At 44.5% G+C, this 18,089-nt stretch overlaps 1 protein-coding gene across 1 annotated transcript in view; it reads right to left on the reverse strand.

Moving 5' to 3' along the window:
• Window positions 1–5,900: 5,900 nt before the first annotated feature.
• Window positions 5,901–18,089, reverse strand: part of LOC142840394 (uncharacterized) — a 67,271-nt gene continuing 55,082 nt past the window's right edge. The window contains exons 4-10 of the mRNA XM_075956935.1: window positions 10,465–10,622; window positions 9,995–10,053; window positions 9,821–9,845; window positions 9,549–9,726; window positions 8,182–8,242; window positions 7,822–7,999; window positions 5,901–6,875 (exon numbers count right to left, since the gene is read on the reverse strand). Coding sequence (XP_075813050.1) covers window positions 6,787–6,875; window positions 7,822–7,999; window positions 8,182–8,242; window positions 9,549–9,726; window positions 9,821–9,845; window positions 9,995–10,053; window positions 10,465–10,622 — 748 coding nt within the window. The 3' untranslated portion in view covers window positions 5,901–6,786. The remainder of the gene's footprint in view (window positions 6,876–7,821; window positions 8,000–8,181; window positions 8,243–9,548; window positions 9,727–9,820; window positions 9,846–9,994; window positions 10,054–10,464; window positions 10,623–18,089) is intronic.

The following is an 18,089-nucleotide window of genomic DNA, read 5'->3' on the forward strand; positions in this document are numbered from 1 at the left end:
TGGGAACAACATATTTGTACGCCACATCGCCCTAACCTAGATCAGGGCAGATGGCTCAGAGGATGGAGGTTGCTGGGAGTTCAGATTCTCAGTACAGATGAAAAATCCAAAAACCATGACATAAGTCTGTAACACCAGAGCTGCTGGGGGTACAGGTGAATACTGGGGGCTTACTGGCCAACTAACTTGACCTAGCTGGCAGGCTTCAGGTTTAGTGAGAGTCTGTCTCCAAAAAGTGGAAGAGCTGGAGAGATGGCTCAGCAGTGAAGAGCACTGCCTGCTTCTGCAGAAGCCTCAGGTTATGTTCCCAGCACTCTCACAACCGTCCAAAACTCCAGTTCCAGAGATCCTACCCCCTCTCCTGACTTCCATGGGAGCAGGCACCCATGTGGTGTATACATACATGTAGGCAAAACGATTATACATATAAAATGTTTGTTTCAAGACAGGGTTTCTCTATGTAGCCATGGCTGTCCTGGAACTCACTCTGTAGACCACGCTGGCCTCGAGCACAGAGATCTACCTGCCTCTGTCTCCCAGTGCTGGTAATAAAGGTGTGCACCACCACTGCCCAGCAGAATATTTTTTTAAAGCTGGAGAATGATAGAAGAAAACATTCAACATTGCTCTCTGGACTCCATATGCACATACGCGCACACTCACGCAAACATAGTAAGGTGAGAACACCCACACATATCCACACAACACATAAAGGGGCAAGAAACTCACACACATGCATGTACCACACAAACAGACCCACAAAAACACCAAATACACGAAACACACAAACACACACATATACACCAAATACATACACAACACACACACACATACACACACAAGCACAGAAGCAAACCAAAGCAGCACCTTCTTGGTGCAGAGTTGAAAAGAGTATGAAGTCTTACACCACGGAAAGAACAGGATTTGGAAACATCAGGTATTTAAGGCTTTTGTGGAAGTTCATTTTAAGGCATTCATGTGCATCAGACATTTAACATCTTGAATGTTCTCTGCATGATAGAGATACTCCACACCATCACCTGCAGAATTACTGGATAAGCAAGTGAAGAAAATAACCAAAAAAACAGGCCCAACGTCATCCCCACCTTAGACAAAGGCTCACATTTCCTGTGTGTGTTGACCTTATGAGTATCAACCATGAGATTCCGGCCCTTTGGTGAGTGAAAGATGCTGACCAAAAGGGTTCAAGACAATGAGAAAGATCAGTGGGACAGGTTATACATCGGGGTTCCAGACCAGGACTGGACAATCACAAAGAGTCTGGAAATGACAATAATGGAGAGGAAAAGGAAGCTGAAGAAATTCTGGGTTAGCCTCTCCACCTTGGTGTAGCTAGGTAATTCACCTAGACATGAGTATGAAAGGAAATGAACTACAGAACAGACCTGAAGAACTGATGGACTTGCTTTTTACCAATTTAGCAGATACTTTGAACTATGTGCATCATCTATTCATCATGAGCATCTCATGCTTTTGACCTAAAGGCATATCTTTTAGGTAATGAAAAACACAGCTGTTATTAAGTCTAGTTTTTCTCAACACATCTTTATGTTTGCAAGACTGTTTAAATCCTGGGTACGTTAAAATTTTAACAAATCGTATTTTTAATTTGCAGTGAGAATGTATTTTATAGATTTTTCAAAAGTGTCAAATGCATGAATGAGTAGTAGCAGAAGAAATTGGAACTCACTTGTAAAGGGTATTAAAGTTTTTGTTGGCTTTTTCAGTCCTCCAGAAGAGCTACTCAGCTGCTGCCTATTGCAGAATTAGGAAAGCTTTCCTCCCCACAATCATCTTAATGTCTCAGAGGGTAAATTTTTAAGATCCACTGAGAGCCCAGTGCTGCTCCAGTGACTGGGCCATGCCCCTCCCTGCTCCTGGCTGTACAGTACATCATAGGCCATCATTCTTGGCAGGCTTGGGAACATTGCTTTGTTTGGTTTCCTCAAAAGAGCACAAGAAACTCTACCAGACATTCAGCTTTATGTTTCCTACTAGGAAAACATCCAATACCTAATATGAGATTGGTATCTGACTTTGCCTCTGCAAGATCTTAGACTTGGGGTTCTCGTCATCTGTCTGGCAATTCAAGGAATGTCAGTGTCTTCTTGTATGGGTTACGTCACTGGGATAGATGATCTGAATTGCCTGATCTACCGATTCTGGATGAAGAAGTCCAATTCAGAATTTTACTGTTGCCTTTTTTCTTAGACCCTGTGGCTTGAGAATTGAACTGAAGCCAATACTTGATTTGCTGCAGTGGTTTCTGCATCTCCGCAAGGGTTCTCCCTCTAGCTACTCATTGATCTCCTTTGATTCACATTGTCATTCTCCACTCAGGGCTGTGCAAGTGTCTCAGGGATTTCATGTCTGTGATACCATTTATGTTTTGTGAACTGTGCACTGTTGTGTGTGATGTACTTTTAATCCACATAATTTGCTGCTACATATCTCGGTCTGTTTATGCTCCTCGCTTTCACTAAATACACACTTTCAAGTCTTTGTCTATTTAGAAACCATGTGAAATTGATCTTGTCAGTTGGAGGACAGGCAGGAATTATTAGCAGATTTACAGATACTACAAAATATAGCAATATCACCGTGTGACACAAGAACAGTAGCATCTCGTCTCACAAAGACAGTAGGAAGGTTTGGGGAGTTACTGTGCCCTTTATCCTTCAATCCTGATGTAGTTCTAAACCAGTCTAAAATAAGGACGTCTATTTTGATTGTAACTAATCACATAGCAACATTTGGCTCTGTACACTAATGTGCATTTCAACATACATGACTTTGACGTTGCACTCTGCTAAACATTTCCAAAACCCTTTTGTTAATAAAATACTACTTTTTAAAGGCTCAGATCTGTCCTTCACCTTTATGGCAATACAATGTTAACTGGCTCTACTTTGAATAGTCTTCTTGGAAAAGATGGAAAGAGGTGGGCTGCTGGGGTGGCTCTCTTGGATCATAACAGCTAACTGCTAAATTTTCAGGCACTTGAGACCCATTCCTAAATACTGGCAATTGCTAAAATAAAAACTGTATAAGCTCACCACATTCATTGTACTGTAAATGAAGAAATACTATGTGCATCCAAATTCTCTAATCTCTAATTATTGTTAATATCTCACTACTGACCATGTTCAAGCAGGAACTTAAAGTACTAGTGTGAAAAAAGTATCTCCAACTTGGGAGTTCACTGACATATTGGAACTGTGTAATCAGCAAATGAGACAACCTAGAGAATTCCCCTTAAACACCCCTCCCCCTAGAAAGCCTATGCTTGGCTTGCATAACAGCATATATTCTTTTACTTTAACACTTCTTGTTCAAATTGACCCACTCTAGAGATGCTCTGCAATGATGGGTATGTTCAGACCTAACCAATAACGTCATATAACATACGAGAGTCAAAATATAGCAGAGGTGAGGATTTTTAGACTCTGAACTGTGACAGTACATGACAAAGGGAGACATACCAAAAAGCTTAACACTGAACATTTGCACCGATATCCAAAGAGAACTAAAATATGCCAGATAGAGACCCTTTCATTATAAAACACTGGAGGGCAGAGTGTCAGGTCTGAAAACCCTGAAAGAAAGGCAATAGGCCTCACAAAAATGAAAGGGCCCAAATACTGAGTTTCTTTCCTTCCTCAAATGTGTATTGTATTTTTTTCTGTTGTCTTCCCTCTCCTTGTGCCACATCCTTCAACAAAAACATATCCTCCCCTTCCCCCAGCTCAACTGTGGAACCAAGGCAAGGCTTGGACCAAACCCTACTGCAGGACCATGGGAACACAGTCATCTGTCACTGGAGGATAATGAACTGGGGGATCATGGGAAGAAAGGGGGTACGAGATGGGCTTCAGTCCAGATTAATTCTCTGAATCCTCATTGATTTTACGTGTTTGTTCCTCTGCCATCAGATGGAGAATATAAGAATCCTGACTCTTCAGAGCCTCTGAAGACAAAGGAATTGTGGTGATTGGATAGCATCATCATCACACAGGTGTCATTGGAAACAGAAGCAGGAAGCCAGGCAAGGAGAAGTGTACTAGAATATTAACATGTGAGTGGCTGAGGCAGGAAAATCGCCACAAGGTCTTTATAGGCAAATCTCAGGTACGCAGTGAATTCAAGGCCAGTCTGCACTGCCTACTGAAACCCTGATTTTTTTAAATGAGGCAAGGAAGGAAGGAAGGAACAATAAAAAGTCCAGATCAAGTTATGTTCACTTATCTAGTTGTCTGCCTGGTAAGGCCTGCAGTGCATGTGTTTGGAACATCAATCGAAGATTCAGAATATTCAGGCTTTAAATGTGTTCCTAGAAAGTGAGAAGTACTCTACAACACATGGGCACAGGAGACCACTTCCTATGTATAACCCCAGCAGCACAGACATTAAGGGCATCATTGAATAAATGGGACCTCCTGAGACTTAGAAGCTTCTGTAAAGCAAAGGACACTGTCACTAAGACAAAAAGGAAACCCACTGACTGGGAGAAGATCTTCACCAACCCCGCAACTGACAAAGGTCTGATCTCCAAAATATATAAAGAACTCAAGAAACTAGACTGTAAAATGCTAATCAACCCAATTATAAAATGGGGCACTGAGCTGAACAGAGAATTCTCAAAGAAGAAGTTCAAATGGCCAAAGGACACTTAAGGTCATGCTCAACTTCCTTAGTGATCAGGGAAATGCAAATCAAGACAACTATAAGATACCATCTTACACCTGTCAGAATGGCTAAAATCAAAAACACCAATGATAGCCTTTGCTGGAGAAGTTGTGGAGAAAGGGGTACACTCATCCATTGCTAGTGGGAATGCAAACTTGTGCAACCACTTTGGAAAGCAGTGTGGTGGTTTCTCAGGAAATTCGGGATCAACCTACCCCTGGACCCAGGAATGCCACTCTTGGGAATATACCCAAGAAATGCCCTATCATACAACAAAAGTATATGCTCAACTATGTTCATAGCAGCATTGTTTGTAATAGCCAGAACCTGGAAACAACCTAGATGCCCTTCAATGGAAGAATGGATGAAGAAAGTATCGAATATATACATATTAGAGTACTACTCAGCAGTAAAAAACAATGACTTCTTAAATTTTGCATGCAAATGGACAGAAGTAGAAAACACTATTCTGAGTGAGGTAAGCCAGACCCAAAAAGAAAAACATGGGATGTACTCACTCATAATTGGTTTCTAGCCATAAATAAAGGACATAGAGCCTATAATTCATGATCCTAGAGAAGCTAAATCAGAAGGTGAACCCAAAGAAAGACATGTACTCATCCTCCTGGATATTAACCTTCATCAGGTGATGAAAGGAGACAGAGACAGAGACCCACAGTGGAGCACCGGACTGAAACGCCAAGGTCCAAATCAGGATCAGAAGGGGAGAGAGCACGAGCAAGGAACTCAGGACCGTGAGGGGTGCACCCACACACTGAGACAATGGGGGATGTTCTATCGGGACCTCACCAAGGCCAGCTGGCCTGGGTCTGAAAAAGCATGGGATAAAACCAGACTCGCTGAACATAGTGGACAATGAGGACTGCTGAGAAGTCCAGAACAATGGCAATGGGTTTTTGATCCTACTGCATGTACTGGCTTTGTGGGAGCCTAGGCTGTTTGGATGATCACCTTACTAGACCTGGAAGGAAGTGGGAGGTCCTTGGACTCCCCACAGGGCAGGGAACCCTGACTGCTCTCCAGGCTGACGAAAGAGGGGGAGTTGATTGGGGGAAGGGGAGGGAAATGGGAGGCGGTGGCGGGGAGGAGACAGAAATCTTTAATAAATAACAATAATAATAATAAGAAGAAGAAGAAGAAGAAGAAGAAGAAGAAGAAGAAGAAGAAGAAGAAGAAGAAAATAAAATAAACAAAATAAAATGGAAATGTTTTATAAATTAAAAGATTATTCGGCTTCTAAAAAAAGTGTTCCTATAATTCCTATCAATTACCTGATGTATTACTCTGGATAACAAATTATTATGGCCATTTTTGGGAAGGCCATGTGACTGATGTCTGCTGCATGAAGTTTTGAACTTTTCACCCAATAATTAATTTAAAAAACTAAAGTATTTGTTCACTTGGGGCTTGGTGAAGGTAAACAATCCTCTGTGGTATTTTCTGACACTGTTTAAAAAGAGCTCGTGTTGTTCAGTGCCTACATCATGTTTATTATTATTTTTTCACACACACATATGCCTAGACACAGAGACAAATCTTCAGGATTCCACATGGATGATTACAAACAGGCATGTGCCAGTACATATACAATCACAGGACAAATGAAAACACTGAGATGCAAACCCACTCAGAATCCCATTGATCGATCACATTGGATCACAAAATACTGGTTTTCTAAGAATCATAAAAAACAATTATTCCAAAGAAATAATGGATATAGTTCAACATCAATCTTCAGTCAAGTAGACTCCCTATATCATAAAAAGGCCTGAATGTTTATAAAATTCTTTAACACTTAAAATAATAATTTTTAAAAGGCAGGCATGGTGGTACATGCCTGTAGTCCCAGCACTTGGGAGGTGGAGGCAGAAGGATTGGGAGTTCAAAGTCATTGTCAACTATATACTGAATCCAAGGCCAGGCTGGCTACATGAGAACTTGTTTCAAAAATAAACAATTTACAAATGTTAGTCATTTTAGACATGAAACAGGATACCACACAGGCAGTGCTCTAGAGAGGCCTCCTACTCAGGGCTCTCAGGTCAAGTAGGACATGCACTACAGATGTCCAGAAAGTGAGACAGAGCTGGCAGGCTTTGGTGGCAGGCGGGAACTAGGAGTCTCTGGTCCTCTCTCTCCATCACTACCTGAAAAGCCAGAGTCAGGTTACATACATGTCTCCACGCAGTAAGCCTTCACACTTTGGTGCCCCAGCGAATCTATGATTTCTCACTGAAACCAGAAACAAACACCCCCCATATCTCTGATCCTGGCTCTACCGTTTCTCAGTCAGGGTCACCATTATGTTTGTCAATCCTGAGGTCTTCAGAGAGGATTCTCCCCTTATCAGAGATGTACTGTCTCTTCACACCCCTCCCCCATATTTTCTGACCCAGCCTGCATCACCCACTCTGCCAGACCTCTGTGAGAAGCTAGGTCTCCAGCTTCCTTCACTGTCCTTTGTTCTTTGATGTCCACCACCCAAAGTGGCTTCCCACTAACACACTTCATCAGGGTTTTTGTTTAGGCTTCTCATTGGGGCTCAGCCTTCCCATCCAGCCTCCCAACTATGCCATTTTCCTCTGAGCAGTGACCACATGGAGCAGTGAGCATGTCGGGAAACATTCCAACTGGAAAGCATCCAAGCTACAAGGGAAATGCCTTGAAGACGTCAGCATGATCTCGTTCCATTGCAGACCCTTATCCTCCATGCATGTCTTCCCAGTCTTCCTCGGTCTCTAGTGGACTGAAGATATTGCCATGGGCTGTGAGTTATTACACCTAGTTCTATTCCTTCCCTTGACACGCCCTTGGACTCCAATAAGACTTGGCCACCTTGGACAGGGGCTCAGTCTACAGGGACCTTTTGTTGTCGCCTTGGTGCTGGTGGTTTTGTTTTTACTTCAGGTCCTGGCCATTTGCTGTTGAGCGAAATACTACAGAACTGGGGATTCACCGAGAAGCCCCTGATTTCCATCTCTCACATTGGACTGAGCATCTGAAATGTCTGATCCAGAAGGTCTAAATTCCAGGTTTCCACATATTACCACAACCAGTTCACCACAACCCTTCCAATTTCCCAACAACCCTTACCCCATGCTCCATCTTGAAGAAGACAGCTACCTGGCATGCTGCCACGATGTTGCAGAGAGGCAGAATCACAAGGATCCTGAGAAGAGTTTTTCAGGGCCAACAGGGCCTCTGCAGCCTCCAGTTTCCTCTGCCACTCTAAGAGAGCAACAACAGAATCCTGCTTGGTGGCATTAGGGACCTGCAAAGGAAATGACATCAGATAATGGCATCTGGGAAACCACACCTCCTCCCACTAACACAGGTGCCCCTTTAAGTACCCAGTTCCCTCCAGCACCCACCTCCACCCTAGGCTTTTTTGCTCTTCCCATTCACTAAGCTCATTCCCTCCCAGGGACCTGGACCCCACTACTTTGCCAGGACCTGTGGCTGCAGAAGAAGAGGGCCAGGGGTAGCACTGGGTTGCAGGGTCACACTTGACAATCTAGAAACAAGGAGAGGAGAGGCCAGGGGATGAAACCCTTTGGTGGAAACGTACTACTGGAACACTTGGCAGACCAGGGGTTTTCAAACCAGGCTGGGGAAATCTGAACGACTCCAAGATGTTTGTCCTTTTCAACCAGCCACCTTCTTGGCCTGTTTCCTTTTAAAACTTCTATATTTTTCTTGACATGCTAACTTCTACCAAATCTTTCTTCCCTGTGCTGCAATGAAGATGACAAAGAACCCAAAGAGACTATGCTCTAATCTGCAAAGCAGCCAGAAAGATGGGAGCCCCTCCTTTTTCAGGTACTGGCTCTTGCTTCCTTTTTTTCCCAGTCCACAGTGGTTATGAATTGATGAGTCACTCTCTGTTCAAATGGTGTCACTAAAAGACAGAAACCGTGACAAATGCTAATGCCCCCCCCCTTAACTGTATGAACAGATCTGTGTCTCTGTAATGCTAGATGACTCATAATGGAGTCCCAGCTAACTGCAGACTCTCTAATTTGGCATCAAAGTCCAGGAAGATGCCTGGTTCCTGCTCTTTGTCTGCAGACACAATGCCAGGACATACTGCCCCTATATACCCACACATGACGTGGGGTGCATGGCATTTGAACTCATTGGACAGTAACTCAATGTGACCTTAGCTGATTGGGTAATGTATGCATATATGCCAGTGAACATACACATTGAACCAGATCTGCACCTCGATGCTGGTCTGTGGAGGAGGTCTGTTTCCCAGGAAGCTCTGTGACTCTGTCTTTCTCCCCTCTCCCATACTGAGATGCTAATGAGAGGGGGAACCCACAAAGAAGGACAAGCCAGGCCTTTCTCTAGGAAGTCTTCTCTATTGCTTTTAGCATTCCTTTAGGCCTCTATAGCATTCCCCATCATGACCCCAAATTCCAACCGAATCTTCTCTCACGTCCATCTGTTGTGATATGGAGCAACAGCCCAGGCTCATTCAGGGCTTCCTATGTGGTACACCTTCTTCTACTTCTCTTGCCAATGTCATAAACGTAGCCTGTTGTCCCGGAGTTGCTACCAGAAAACATAGACTTGGAAAGATGAAATCACTTATTGGATCCCTCAAGATTAGGAATTCTCAAGGCCAAGTGCCCTCTCTTCACTCCTCCTGCTGAGGTGATGCCTCCTCCTCCTCCACACCTCCTCTTCTCCTATTACATTTCTTCTTCCTTCTCCTCCTTCTCCTTTCTCATTTGCCAATCTCCCATGGCACCAACCACAGTGCTTGTCATGGAGTAATACAGATACAGCTGGCTTTAGTGCCATATTCAACTCACCTGTTGGGCCTGACAGATGGATCACGAGGTGCCCAGGAAAAAGAAATCGTTGGTTGCTGCTCCAATTTCACTGGAACATGGGGCAGAATTGCCCATTCTCTCTGCTGGCTAGGCATATGAGTTCCCTGAGAACTTCCCTGCCGGAGTAGAGACAATAGTAGGAATTTGGGTACCCGGCCTACCATGAAAGGAGGAGAGATGAACATGTTGTCGGATGACTACAGCAACCACAATGTCAGAACTTGAAGCCCTTGAAGATCATCGAGGCTTACCTTTAATTTTAATTTTCAGTTCACACTAAAATCCAGGAAGATGCAGTTAAACCTGAGCTCACATGGTAAATCACGGCCGATGTGGGGATGGAACCCAAGACTTTAGGACACAGTACAAGGGGTCAGGGGAGGAGCTTCTGGAATCACCTCCCATAAGCACCAGAGTCTCCTTACCTCCTGTGGAACTTTGTAGGACCTGGCCTCCCTCTTGTGCACAGTGCTCTCCGGCCCATCTGTAAAACACCAGGCACAGCTTACATAAACCTCACTGACACCATCCTCCCAAATATTCTGGCCCCATTTGGAGGGTTTGCCACACTATGCCTCTTTCCTAACTCTGGGGTTCCTTTCTTTTTCTAGTAATGGCCACTGTGGAGCTTGATGCAGGAGGGGCAGGAGAACACTTGGGGCTAAGTAGCAAGACAGTGATAAAAGTAACAAACTTACCACTCGGCAACAAATGTCTACCTACAGAAAATATAAGCAAGGGATGTGGACATTTCTCCAAAGCATTTAATTCCTAACATTGGTTTGATGAGTGATTACCAACTGTCCCACTGCAATCTCAAGACAGGGATGCTGACAGAATTATTCATGTTCCCTCCACCTAAATTCAGGTTCCGTCCCTAAGCAAAGACACTCACTGCGGCTTTCTGCTACACCAGCCAGCTTCTTGCCATGCTTGTAGAATTTAGGGGCAACAGCCATATTCTTTATCAGTCCCTGATCCAGGTGCCTCTTCAGCCTTGTCCTCTCCTCTTTCTTTGAGGCGATCACAGCAGGCAAGAGCCCATGCTGTTCCCTAAAGTGAAGGATGGGAGGACCAAGGTCAGCAATGTGAAATAGGCCCATAACTACTGAGCCATCACTCCAGTCCCTAGTTTGACACTTAAATACCACAAATAAAGCTAGCCTGGAGGTGCATTCCTATAATATTATTAGCACACAGGAAGCTCTAGCAAGTGGAACACCATAGGTTGGAGGCCAGACTGGGCTACACTGTGAATTCCAGCACTTTGTCTCCTACAGAGTAAGACTGTATATAAAAAGAAAGGGCAGGAAAAGAAATCCATGAATGAATTTTACTGTATTAGTGGGATAACACAAGAGTGGTCACTAAGATGCGTGCCAGAAAGGGGATGTGATAATCTGAAAACTCCAGTGATAAAAACATCAAAAAAGAAGGTATGCTAATTTAGGAACATAGGGGAATATTCTCAATCCCATAATATCTATCTGTAAAGAAACAAACAGCAAAAAACAAACCATACAGGAAATGTTTCATGGTGAAATGCTAAATACACTTATATTAATTTTTATGATTTCACACAAAATAATGGGCCTTATGACATTTTCACAATGGTGTATTATACTTTGCTCACATTGACCCCCATTACCCTCTGCTGTTCCCTGTCCATTGAGTCCCCTTCATCCACACAGAAAGGATCCCTTGTACTTCCAGGTCCTGCATACACACCCTTATCACATTTACAGTGGAAGGTTGATTCCTCACATCCAACAACATATGACACCTATCTTTTTTTCTCTATTACCTTCTTTTCACACCCTTGGCTTTCCCTTCTTCCCTCAAATGTTCTCACTTTTACCTTGATGTATGGTCTAGGTTGTATTGTGACAGAAAACACGTGATAAGGGAAAGACAGATATTTCCTGTCAATATCTAAGAAATGTGGCAGAATGTTGCTCCAGATGCTCACCACATGCACCCAGCATCATTCTTTAAGCCATAGCTGGTTCAGTCAGGCACGAAATGTAGACAGAGGCACGTAGATTCAAAATGAAAAGGGGGAATCTTAAGGGAGGGGCAATCTGGGAGAAGTGGAGGATGGGAATGAACGTGATAACTGTGTGAAATTTTCAACGAATATTTTTAAAAATATTTCCAAACCCCATGAAAAGTCATCACCTGGTTGTTAGAAACGGTTTTGGCAAAGCTAGAAGATAAATTAGTATGAAAACAACAATAAACTACAAACAAATACACCAAAAGAGAATTTTTTAAAATGGCAATAACATTAAAATAAACGAAATATCTGTGAAGAATATGGGCACAAGCACTGGAACATTTGTTTAGAGAAAACTATTAAAATCTTGCTAATAGATACTAAAATAAAGTATGCTATGCTCACTGTTTGAAGCACTCAAAAGGTTTCCACTCTCTGTAATCATGAAGAGAAGGAAAAGTTATCGCGCAAAGATCTATAGCAGTGCTTATGACATAAAAGGGCCAACGACATGTGGAAGAGGACAAAGATGGAGAATTATGAACCCCAGCATTTCACTATCATGCTCCAACACGGAGGTAAGCACCACAGCACGGAGTCACCTTAGGACAGGACACACACTCCAGTGAGATCAGAGGCAGGTCACAGACAGCACTACAAAGGCTCCACGATAATTCTATTAGGAAATGGGACAGAAAAGGTGGATGGCCTGAGGGGAAAAAGCAAACAAAGATCGATGGCTCCAACAGATTCCAAGATGTAACCCAAAGTGAATCTCGATTCTAAGAGTAAACTGCTAACCTTTAATACCTACGACCTGAGGACTGTCCTGCACATTGTACACGCTCTGCAGTCCCCAAATACTTTCCATCATTCACCAGAAGCAGATGCTCAGATAGGCGGGTAACCTGCACAGAGCAAACGCCTCAGAGAGAAGAAGTAGGGTCCAGGCCTTCCAGCCTCACAGCGCCATGACCAGACCTTGTTCTGGAATTTTATGAACGGTTTGGACCAAGCACCAAGAGAGCGCCATGAGAATCCTCACAGTCCTAACTTAACGGAGCAACCACAGACAGGCATCATGAGCACGTTTGTCAGTGGAGACCCCACACACAGGGAACTCACTGTGTACCCGAAGTCCTCGGCATTTTCAGTTCAGCCTGCAGAACTTCATTCAGGCTGCTGAGCTAGCCAGAGTGAAGGTGAAATGCAGAGGAAGAAACAGAAAGTTCTGGGGGCGGGAGTTAGGACGAAGGTCATGCTCCAGAAATGTATCTACTGGTTGAGCACAATGTACTGAACTGAAGCAGGGAGGATCCATGGGCAGGAACAATGGGGCTTAGGGCCATGGAGGAGTGGAGATTAGGGCTATGCAGGGGGCAGGTCTCGGTTCCACAGCCAGCACAGTGGGGACCTCAGCAGAACTGTGGATAAATGTCCTGAGTGGGGCGTCACACTCTAGGAAGATGATATCCTTTCCCTTCTTTCCACCCCCTGGGCAGGTGAGCTTCATGTTCATGTGCTCTGGAACACCCTCCAGGGGTACTGGGGTTCTTCAGGCCAGGGCTCCCAACTTCTCCATCCTCACTACCTCAACTTTAGTGGAGATACACATCACAGTACCCACATGAGGTAATGGACAGCAGTCATGAGGGACCACAAACATGAGGTCTCAACTCTCTTTTTCAGACTCTGAGAAACCCACAACAATACTTCCAGGAAGGTAATGTCTTTGCTCACAACATGGAGAACTCATCCAATGGTCCAAGAGGAACCGGGAAGGCTGCTCCTCCAAGAAGGCCCTGGAAGAGTCGGTTCCAGAGAGTCCTGGCACGTGTGTCCAAGTTCTTCAGGTGGGGCTCTGAGTCAGCCTGCCTCTTACCACTCACAGCAAGCTGCAATGAGTCTCTACCTCTCCCCTAGAGAACACCCCAGCCCTCCTCTCCATTCCCACAGGGCTTCTGAGGGTCCACTAGTCTCTCTGTTTCCTTCTCAGGAGAGGCCGCTGGACAGAAAAAGGCCGAGAACAGGGCCATGGCGTTCTGCTGCCCAGGCCCTTACCCTCCTGAGAATCTTGTTCAGTGTGGTTGAAATAAAGGCTGTCATGCTTTACAATGTTTTGGCTTCATTATATTTTATTTATATTTCCTACTTAAGATGTGCTGGGGATGATGTCTTGGTGATGGGGGTGGGATATCTCGGAGGGGAGAGCAAGTGTCTTTCTGAGTTCTCCTAGAACATCAGGTTCCCCCTCTGAGGCAAAGACACTTTCTCTTGTCTTTGTAGCAAAGCAGTCTCACTCAGAACTGTTTCTTTCCCACAGCTGGCACCTCTGACCCCCACTTCCATACATCCAGGAGGAGCAGCTTGCAGGCCTCTCCCCTTGTAGTCTATGCAGACTTCATAGCTGAGAAGTCTTGAGCAGAGATTATGGGAGAGGGACGCATACACAAGGAATACGTGGAGCCTTTAAAAGGGCTTTAGACTTTTTGCTCACAACACCACCCAAGCACCCAAGTTCCTCGGTACAAGACAGGTTCCAAAAAACAGCCTTGTTTGTCTCTACTACACAAGGTCACTCTCCACTTTATGAGGGTTTCTTGTCTTCCTAGGGCGACCCTGAAAGGTTGTGAAACATTTATCCCAGGGCAAGGCTGCACTGAGGATAAAACACAACTCATCTTTACCCTTAGGCAGTTTTACTGACCTATAAAATATATTTTCGCTACAGGAGGACATAAATAGGACACAGAACAACACAAATACCCCTCCACTTTCAAATGACAGTCTCCTGTATGCTTCAAAATAATGGAGTAAAAAAATGCTTGACCAGGACCAGCTGTAAGAAACCAATGTCCTTCCTTGCTGAGAGAAGGAGGGGCTTCTCAGAGGCCAGAAAGTGTACAGGGAAACAAAAGAATTTCAAGCCTCAAGACCTTCTCTACTTCTGTAAGACAGCCAGGGTGGGACCGACAGATAGAGAATAGTTGGAGTTTTTATTGGTTATGTTTTTCATTGCTTTCAAAAATAGCTCACAGAAAGAATATATTTTAGCTCACAGATTAAAAGGGTCTAATCCAGGCTGGAGGGGAAAGTGGCAGAATTCACAGTGGCAGGAGCAGGCAGCCGAGACTCCACAACTGGGAAAAAATAGAATGCATGGAGGAGGGGACACTGGCAATTGCTTTTTCATTTTTATTCAACCCTGGAACCCAGTCCATGTAACGATGCAGTCCACACTCCTGGGCAGTCATTCTCTCCACAGATAAATGTTTATGGGAACATCCTCCCAGACATCCTTGGAGATGTGTCTCCCAGCTGATTCCAAATCCAGTCTGATTGACATCACTGACTAACCATCACCAATTAGCTAATCCCAGTGTGATCAATGACTTAGAAGTGATCTTTCTGTGGCAGTTCTGATGTGCTGAGCATCATCTCCCCCCACAAGTCCTCTGTCTACTGACTTTGGTCCTGTGATTTTGGATTCTATTAACCCCATATGCTTAAAGCGAGCAGGGGAGAAGTGGCCTGTTTCAATCCATGTCTTAGGGTCCTAGAATTGATTGAAGACAGTCAGGAACTCAAGGCAGGAACTGAAGCAGAGGCCATAGAAAAGGCTGCTTGCTGCCGTGCTTTTGTGGTTTTCTCGGGCTACTTTCTTTACTTTGCTTACATAGCACAGGATCACTTGCCGATGGATGGCACAGCCCCAGCTGGCTGGTTCCTCTGCCAGCAAGTGTTCATCAAGGAGACCTGCACACCAGTCTGATGGAAGGATTTCCTCCACTGCTGTTCCCTCTTCTCAGTGACCCTCGTTTGTGTCGAGTAGATCCAAACTCAGCTGAGAATGTGAGCTCTGTGTCACAACTTCTCCAGTCCTAGCTGAACCTCAGATACATGGCTCGGCACTACCAACCCAAAAGAGAATTAGAAATTTCATCTCCTAAGAGAAAGGCCCAGAGGTTATGCCTTCTGAGTTTATCAAACCCCATGTCTATGTGTGTGAGAGAGGGGGTGGGGTAACAGAGTGGAGAAGAAAGGGAGAAGAGACAGAAATGAAACAACGAATGTCTACTGGAATAATTGGTGATATTTGGTTCCTCTCAGTAGCTGATCTAGAATGCAGAAGCAGAGGTGGGATAAAGGCAGCTGGACAGATGCATAAGAAGCCTTCTCATCTGTCCCTCTGACCAGACACATCCTGCCCAACACCTCCCAAACTGACTAATCGTGACCACAGAACTAGCTGTCCACTGCCCACACAGGGCTCACTGGGATATTCAGCACTACATTTTGTTTTCCAAATGACGTACCTCTGCTGCTGATCTCAGCTCTTGCCACAATCACCTAGCATGGTCCTTTTAGGTCAGCAGTCCTCAACCTGTGCGTCTCGATCCCTTGGAGGTTGCATAGCAAACATTCTACATACCACATGTTTACATTATGACTCATAACAGCAGCAAACTTGGAGTTATGAAGTAGAAAATAATTTTATGGTTGGGGTCACCACCAGGTGAGGAACTGTACTAAGGGATTCCAACATGAGGAAGGTTGAGACACACAGTTCTAGGCTTTGGTGGCCCTGTGTTCTGCCTCCCACTCTACAGAACTACAGAGTCCCGACTTCCTGGGAGAAGATACTTGCCACTGCCCACCCCAGTCACAAGTGACTCTCTGTACTCTCTCCAAGAGCACTCTCTTCTCCTAGCCTGTGAACTAGGGCATGACCAGTTTAAGTGTTGCCACTTCTAAGGGCTCAGCGCTTGTTGGTTTTGAGCCCTGGGTTCTCACAGCTGTGTCGATGTGTCTCCCCCAGCCCCAGCTTTCTCAAAAATAAAAAATCTCAAAATTAAAATTGTATGCTTTTGGGTTTCCAGGTGTGTAAACCATTGTGACACAACTACTACCATCAAGGTAAATCCCATCAGTCACCCTCCAGAGTCACCATTATTCTTCTGTGGAGAAAGCATTTACGATCTTCCACCATGCACATTTCCTGTACACAGTGACGTCGTAAACCCATAGATGTTGAACATACATGTTTGATATGTACCTAAATTTATAATTTGGTATCGTATAGGAACAAAAAGTAGAACGTGTTGAAATGGTTAAATAAATTTTAAAGAGCTAGCCCAGACTCTTTATTATGCACTCAGTGATCACATTTACAACCTGTACATACTTCAAAGCAGGATACCAAGGTATAGTACACATTATATACTTAAAATAAAAAATAAGTTTGTGCACTTAAGCTGTCATTTACACCTCTATGTTCACATTGTCATCTCTATGCCACCTTCAGGTCACTGGCAACCACTATTGTATGCTTTCCTTCTCTTGTGTCCTAATGAAATGGGCCCAACCCAATGCCATGCTTGAGCCAACAGCATTTGGAAACTATAGTAGTAAGTCATTGCTGCCCAAGGGCAGGCTGTCACAAGACTAAGCCTCCCCTAACAGGCAAACTTCCTCCCTCCAGTACTAACTGCACATGTCCCTGTGGAGATGAACAGCTTACAATGAGTTGGTGGCAATCATACATCTATCAGACAGAAACAGGCTAAGGCCCACATGCTGCAGCCCATTAGGATCTGGATCCTGTCAACACCTGGCTCACCTTCAGTCCACCTATGAGATCACAGTCCGTGGGCATCTGACACCTTGATTACAAGTAGGTGTCAGAAAGGGTGAAAAGTGGAGGACCTAGAGAAGTCATGCAGATTCCCCAACCAAAGAAAAGCTGGGAGAATAACTATTCTGTAATGCTGGTATATTTGGTTAGATGTACTACTACATGTCAGTCACTAATGCTGAAGATAACAGGACTACCAGAGGGCTGGGACTGTGGACAAGTGACAGAAGGCCTGCGTCAGACTTGGAGAGTTTCTTGAGGCTCAGTGGACACAGGATGTGCACACCTCTCAGTCAGACTCAGGGTCAAGTCCCAGGTTTGGTATGAGTCATCTCTGTGACTTTGAACAGGTCATGTGATGCTCTGGACTGGGTCAGTTCTTCCATGAACTTGACTAACACCACCTGGCAAGACCGGTTGAAATCCACACAACTGAACTATCTAAGGATGTATTTGGCATCTTCTTGACCTGAACCCAAAAGTCTGCGTCTTGTCGTGGTTTCCATATTAGCTGGGAACTCTGTCCTTTTCTGAGGCCAGGCTGGTGAATGGATTAAGTACTATCAATGTCATGACTATATGCACCAGGTCACAGAGGATATGATCTGTGCACTGCCACTTGGGCAGCCACTCAGGTGTGCATTGATTTAGCCTTTCTGTCATGACCCTTAGATGGTTCATTAAGAAAGCCCAACATCTACATGGCTGGATACATTTCTCACCAGCCTGTGGAGGCTTCTCTTCCATTAGGCATTTCCAAATGAAAAGATTCTATAAGAGACTTTAATTCTCACTCCACACACCAACAATCTACCCTTGGGAATCTACACAAGGGTCTCTAGTTTGCCTTCAGTGGACACAGAGATCTTCCAATTATCCTCCCCCTAGG

This window comes from Microtus pennsylvanicus, chromosome X (genome assembly GCF_037038515.1).
Source record: "Microtus pennsylvanicus isolate mMicPen1 chromosome X, mMicPen1.hap1, whole genome shotgun sequence".
NCBI lineage: Eukaryota > Metazoa > Chordata > Mammalia > Rodentia > Cricetidae > Microtus > Microtus pennsylvanicus.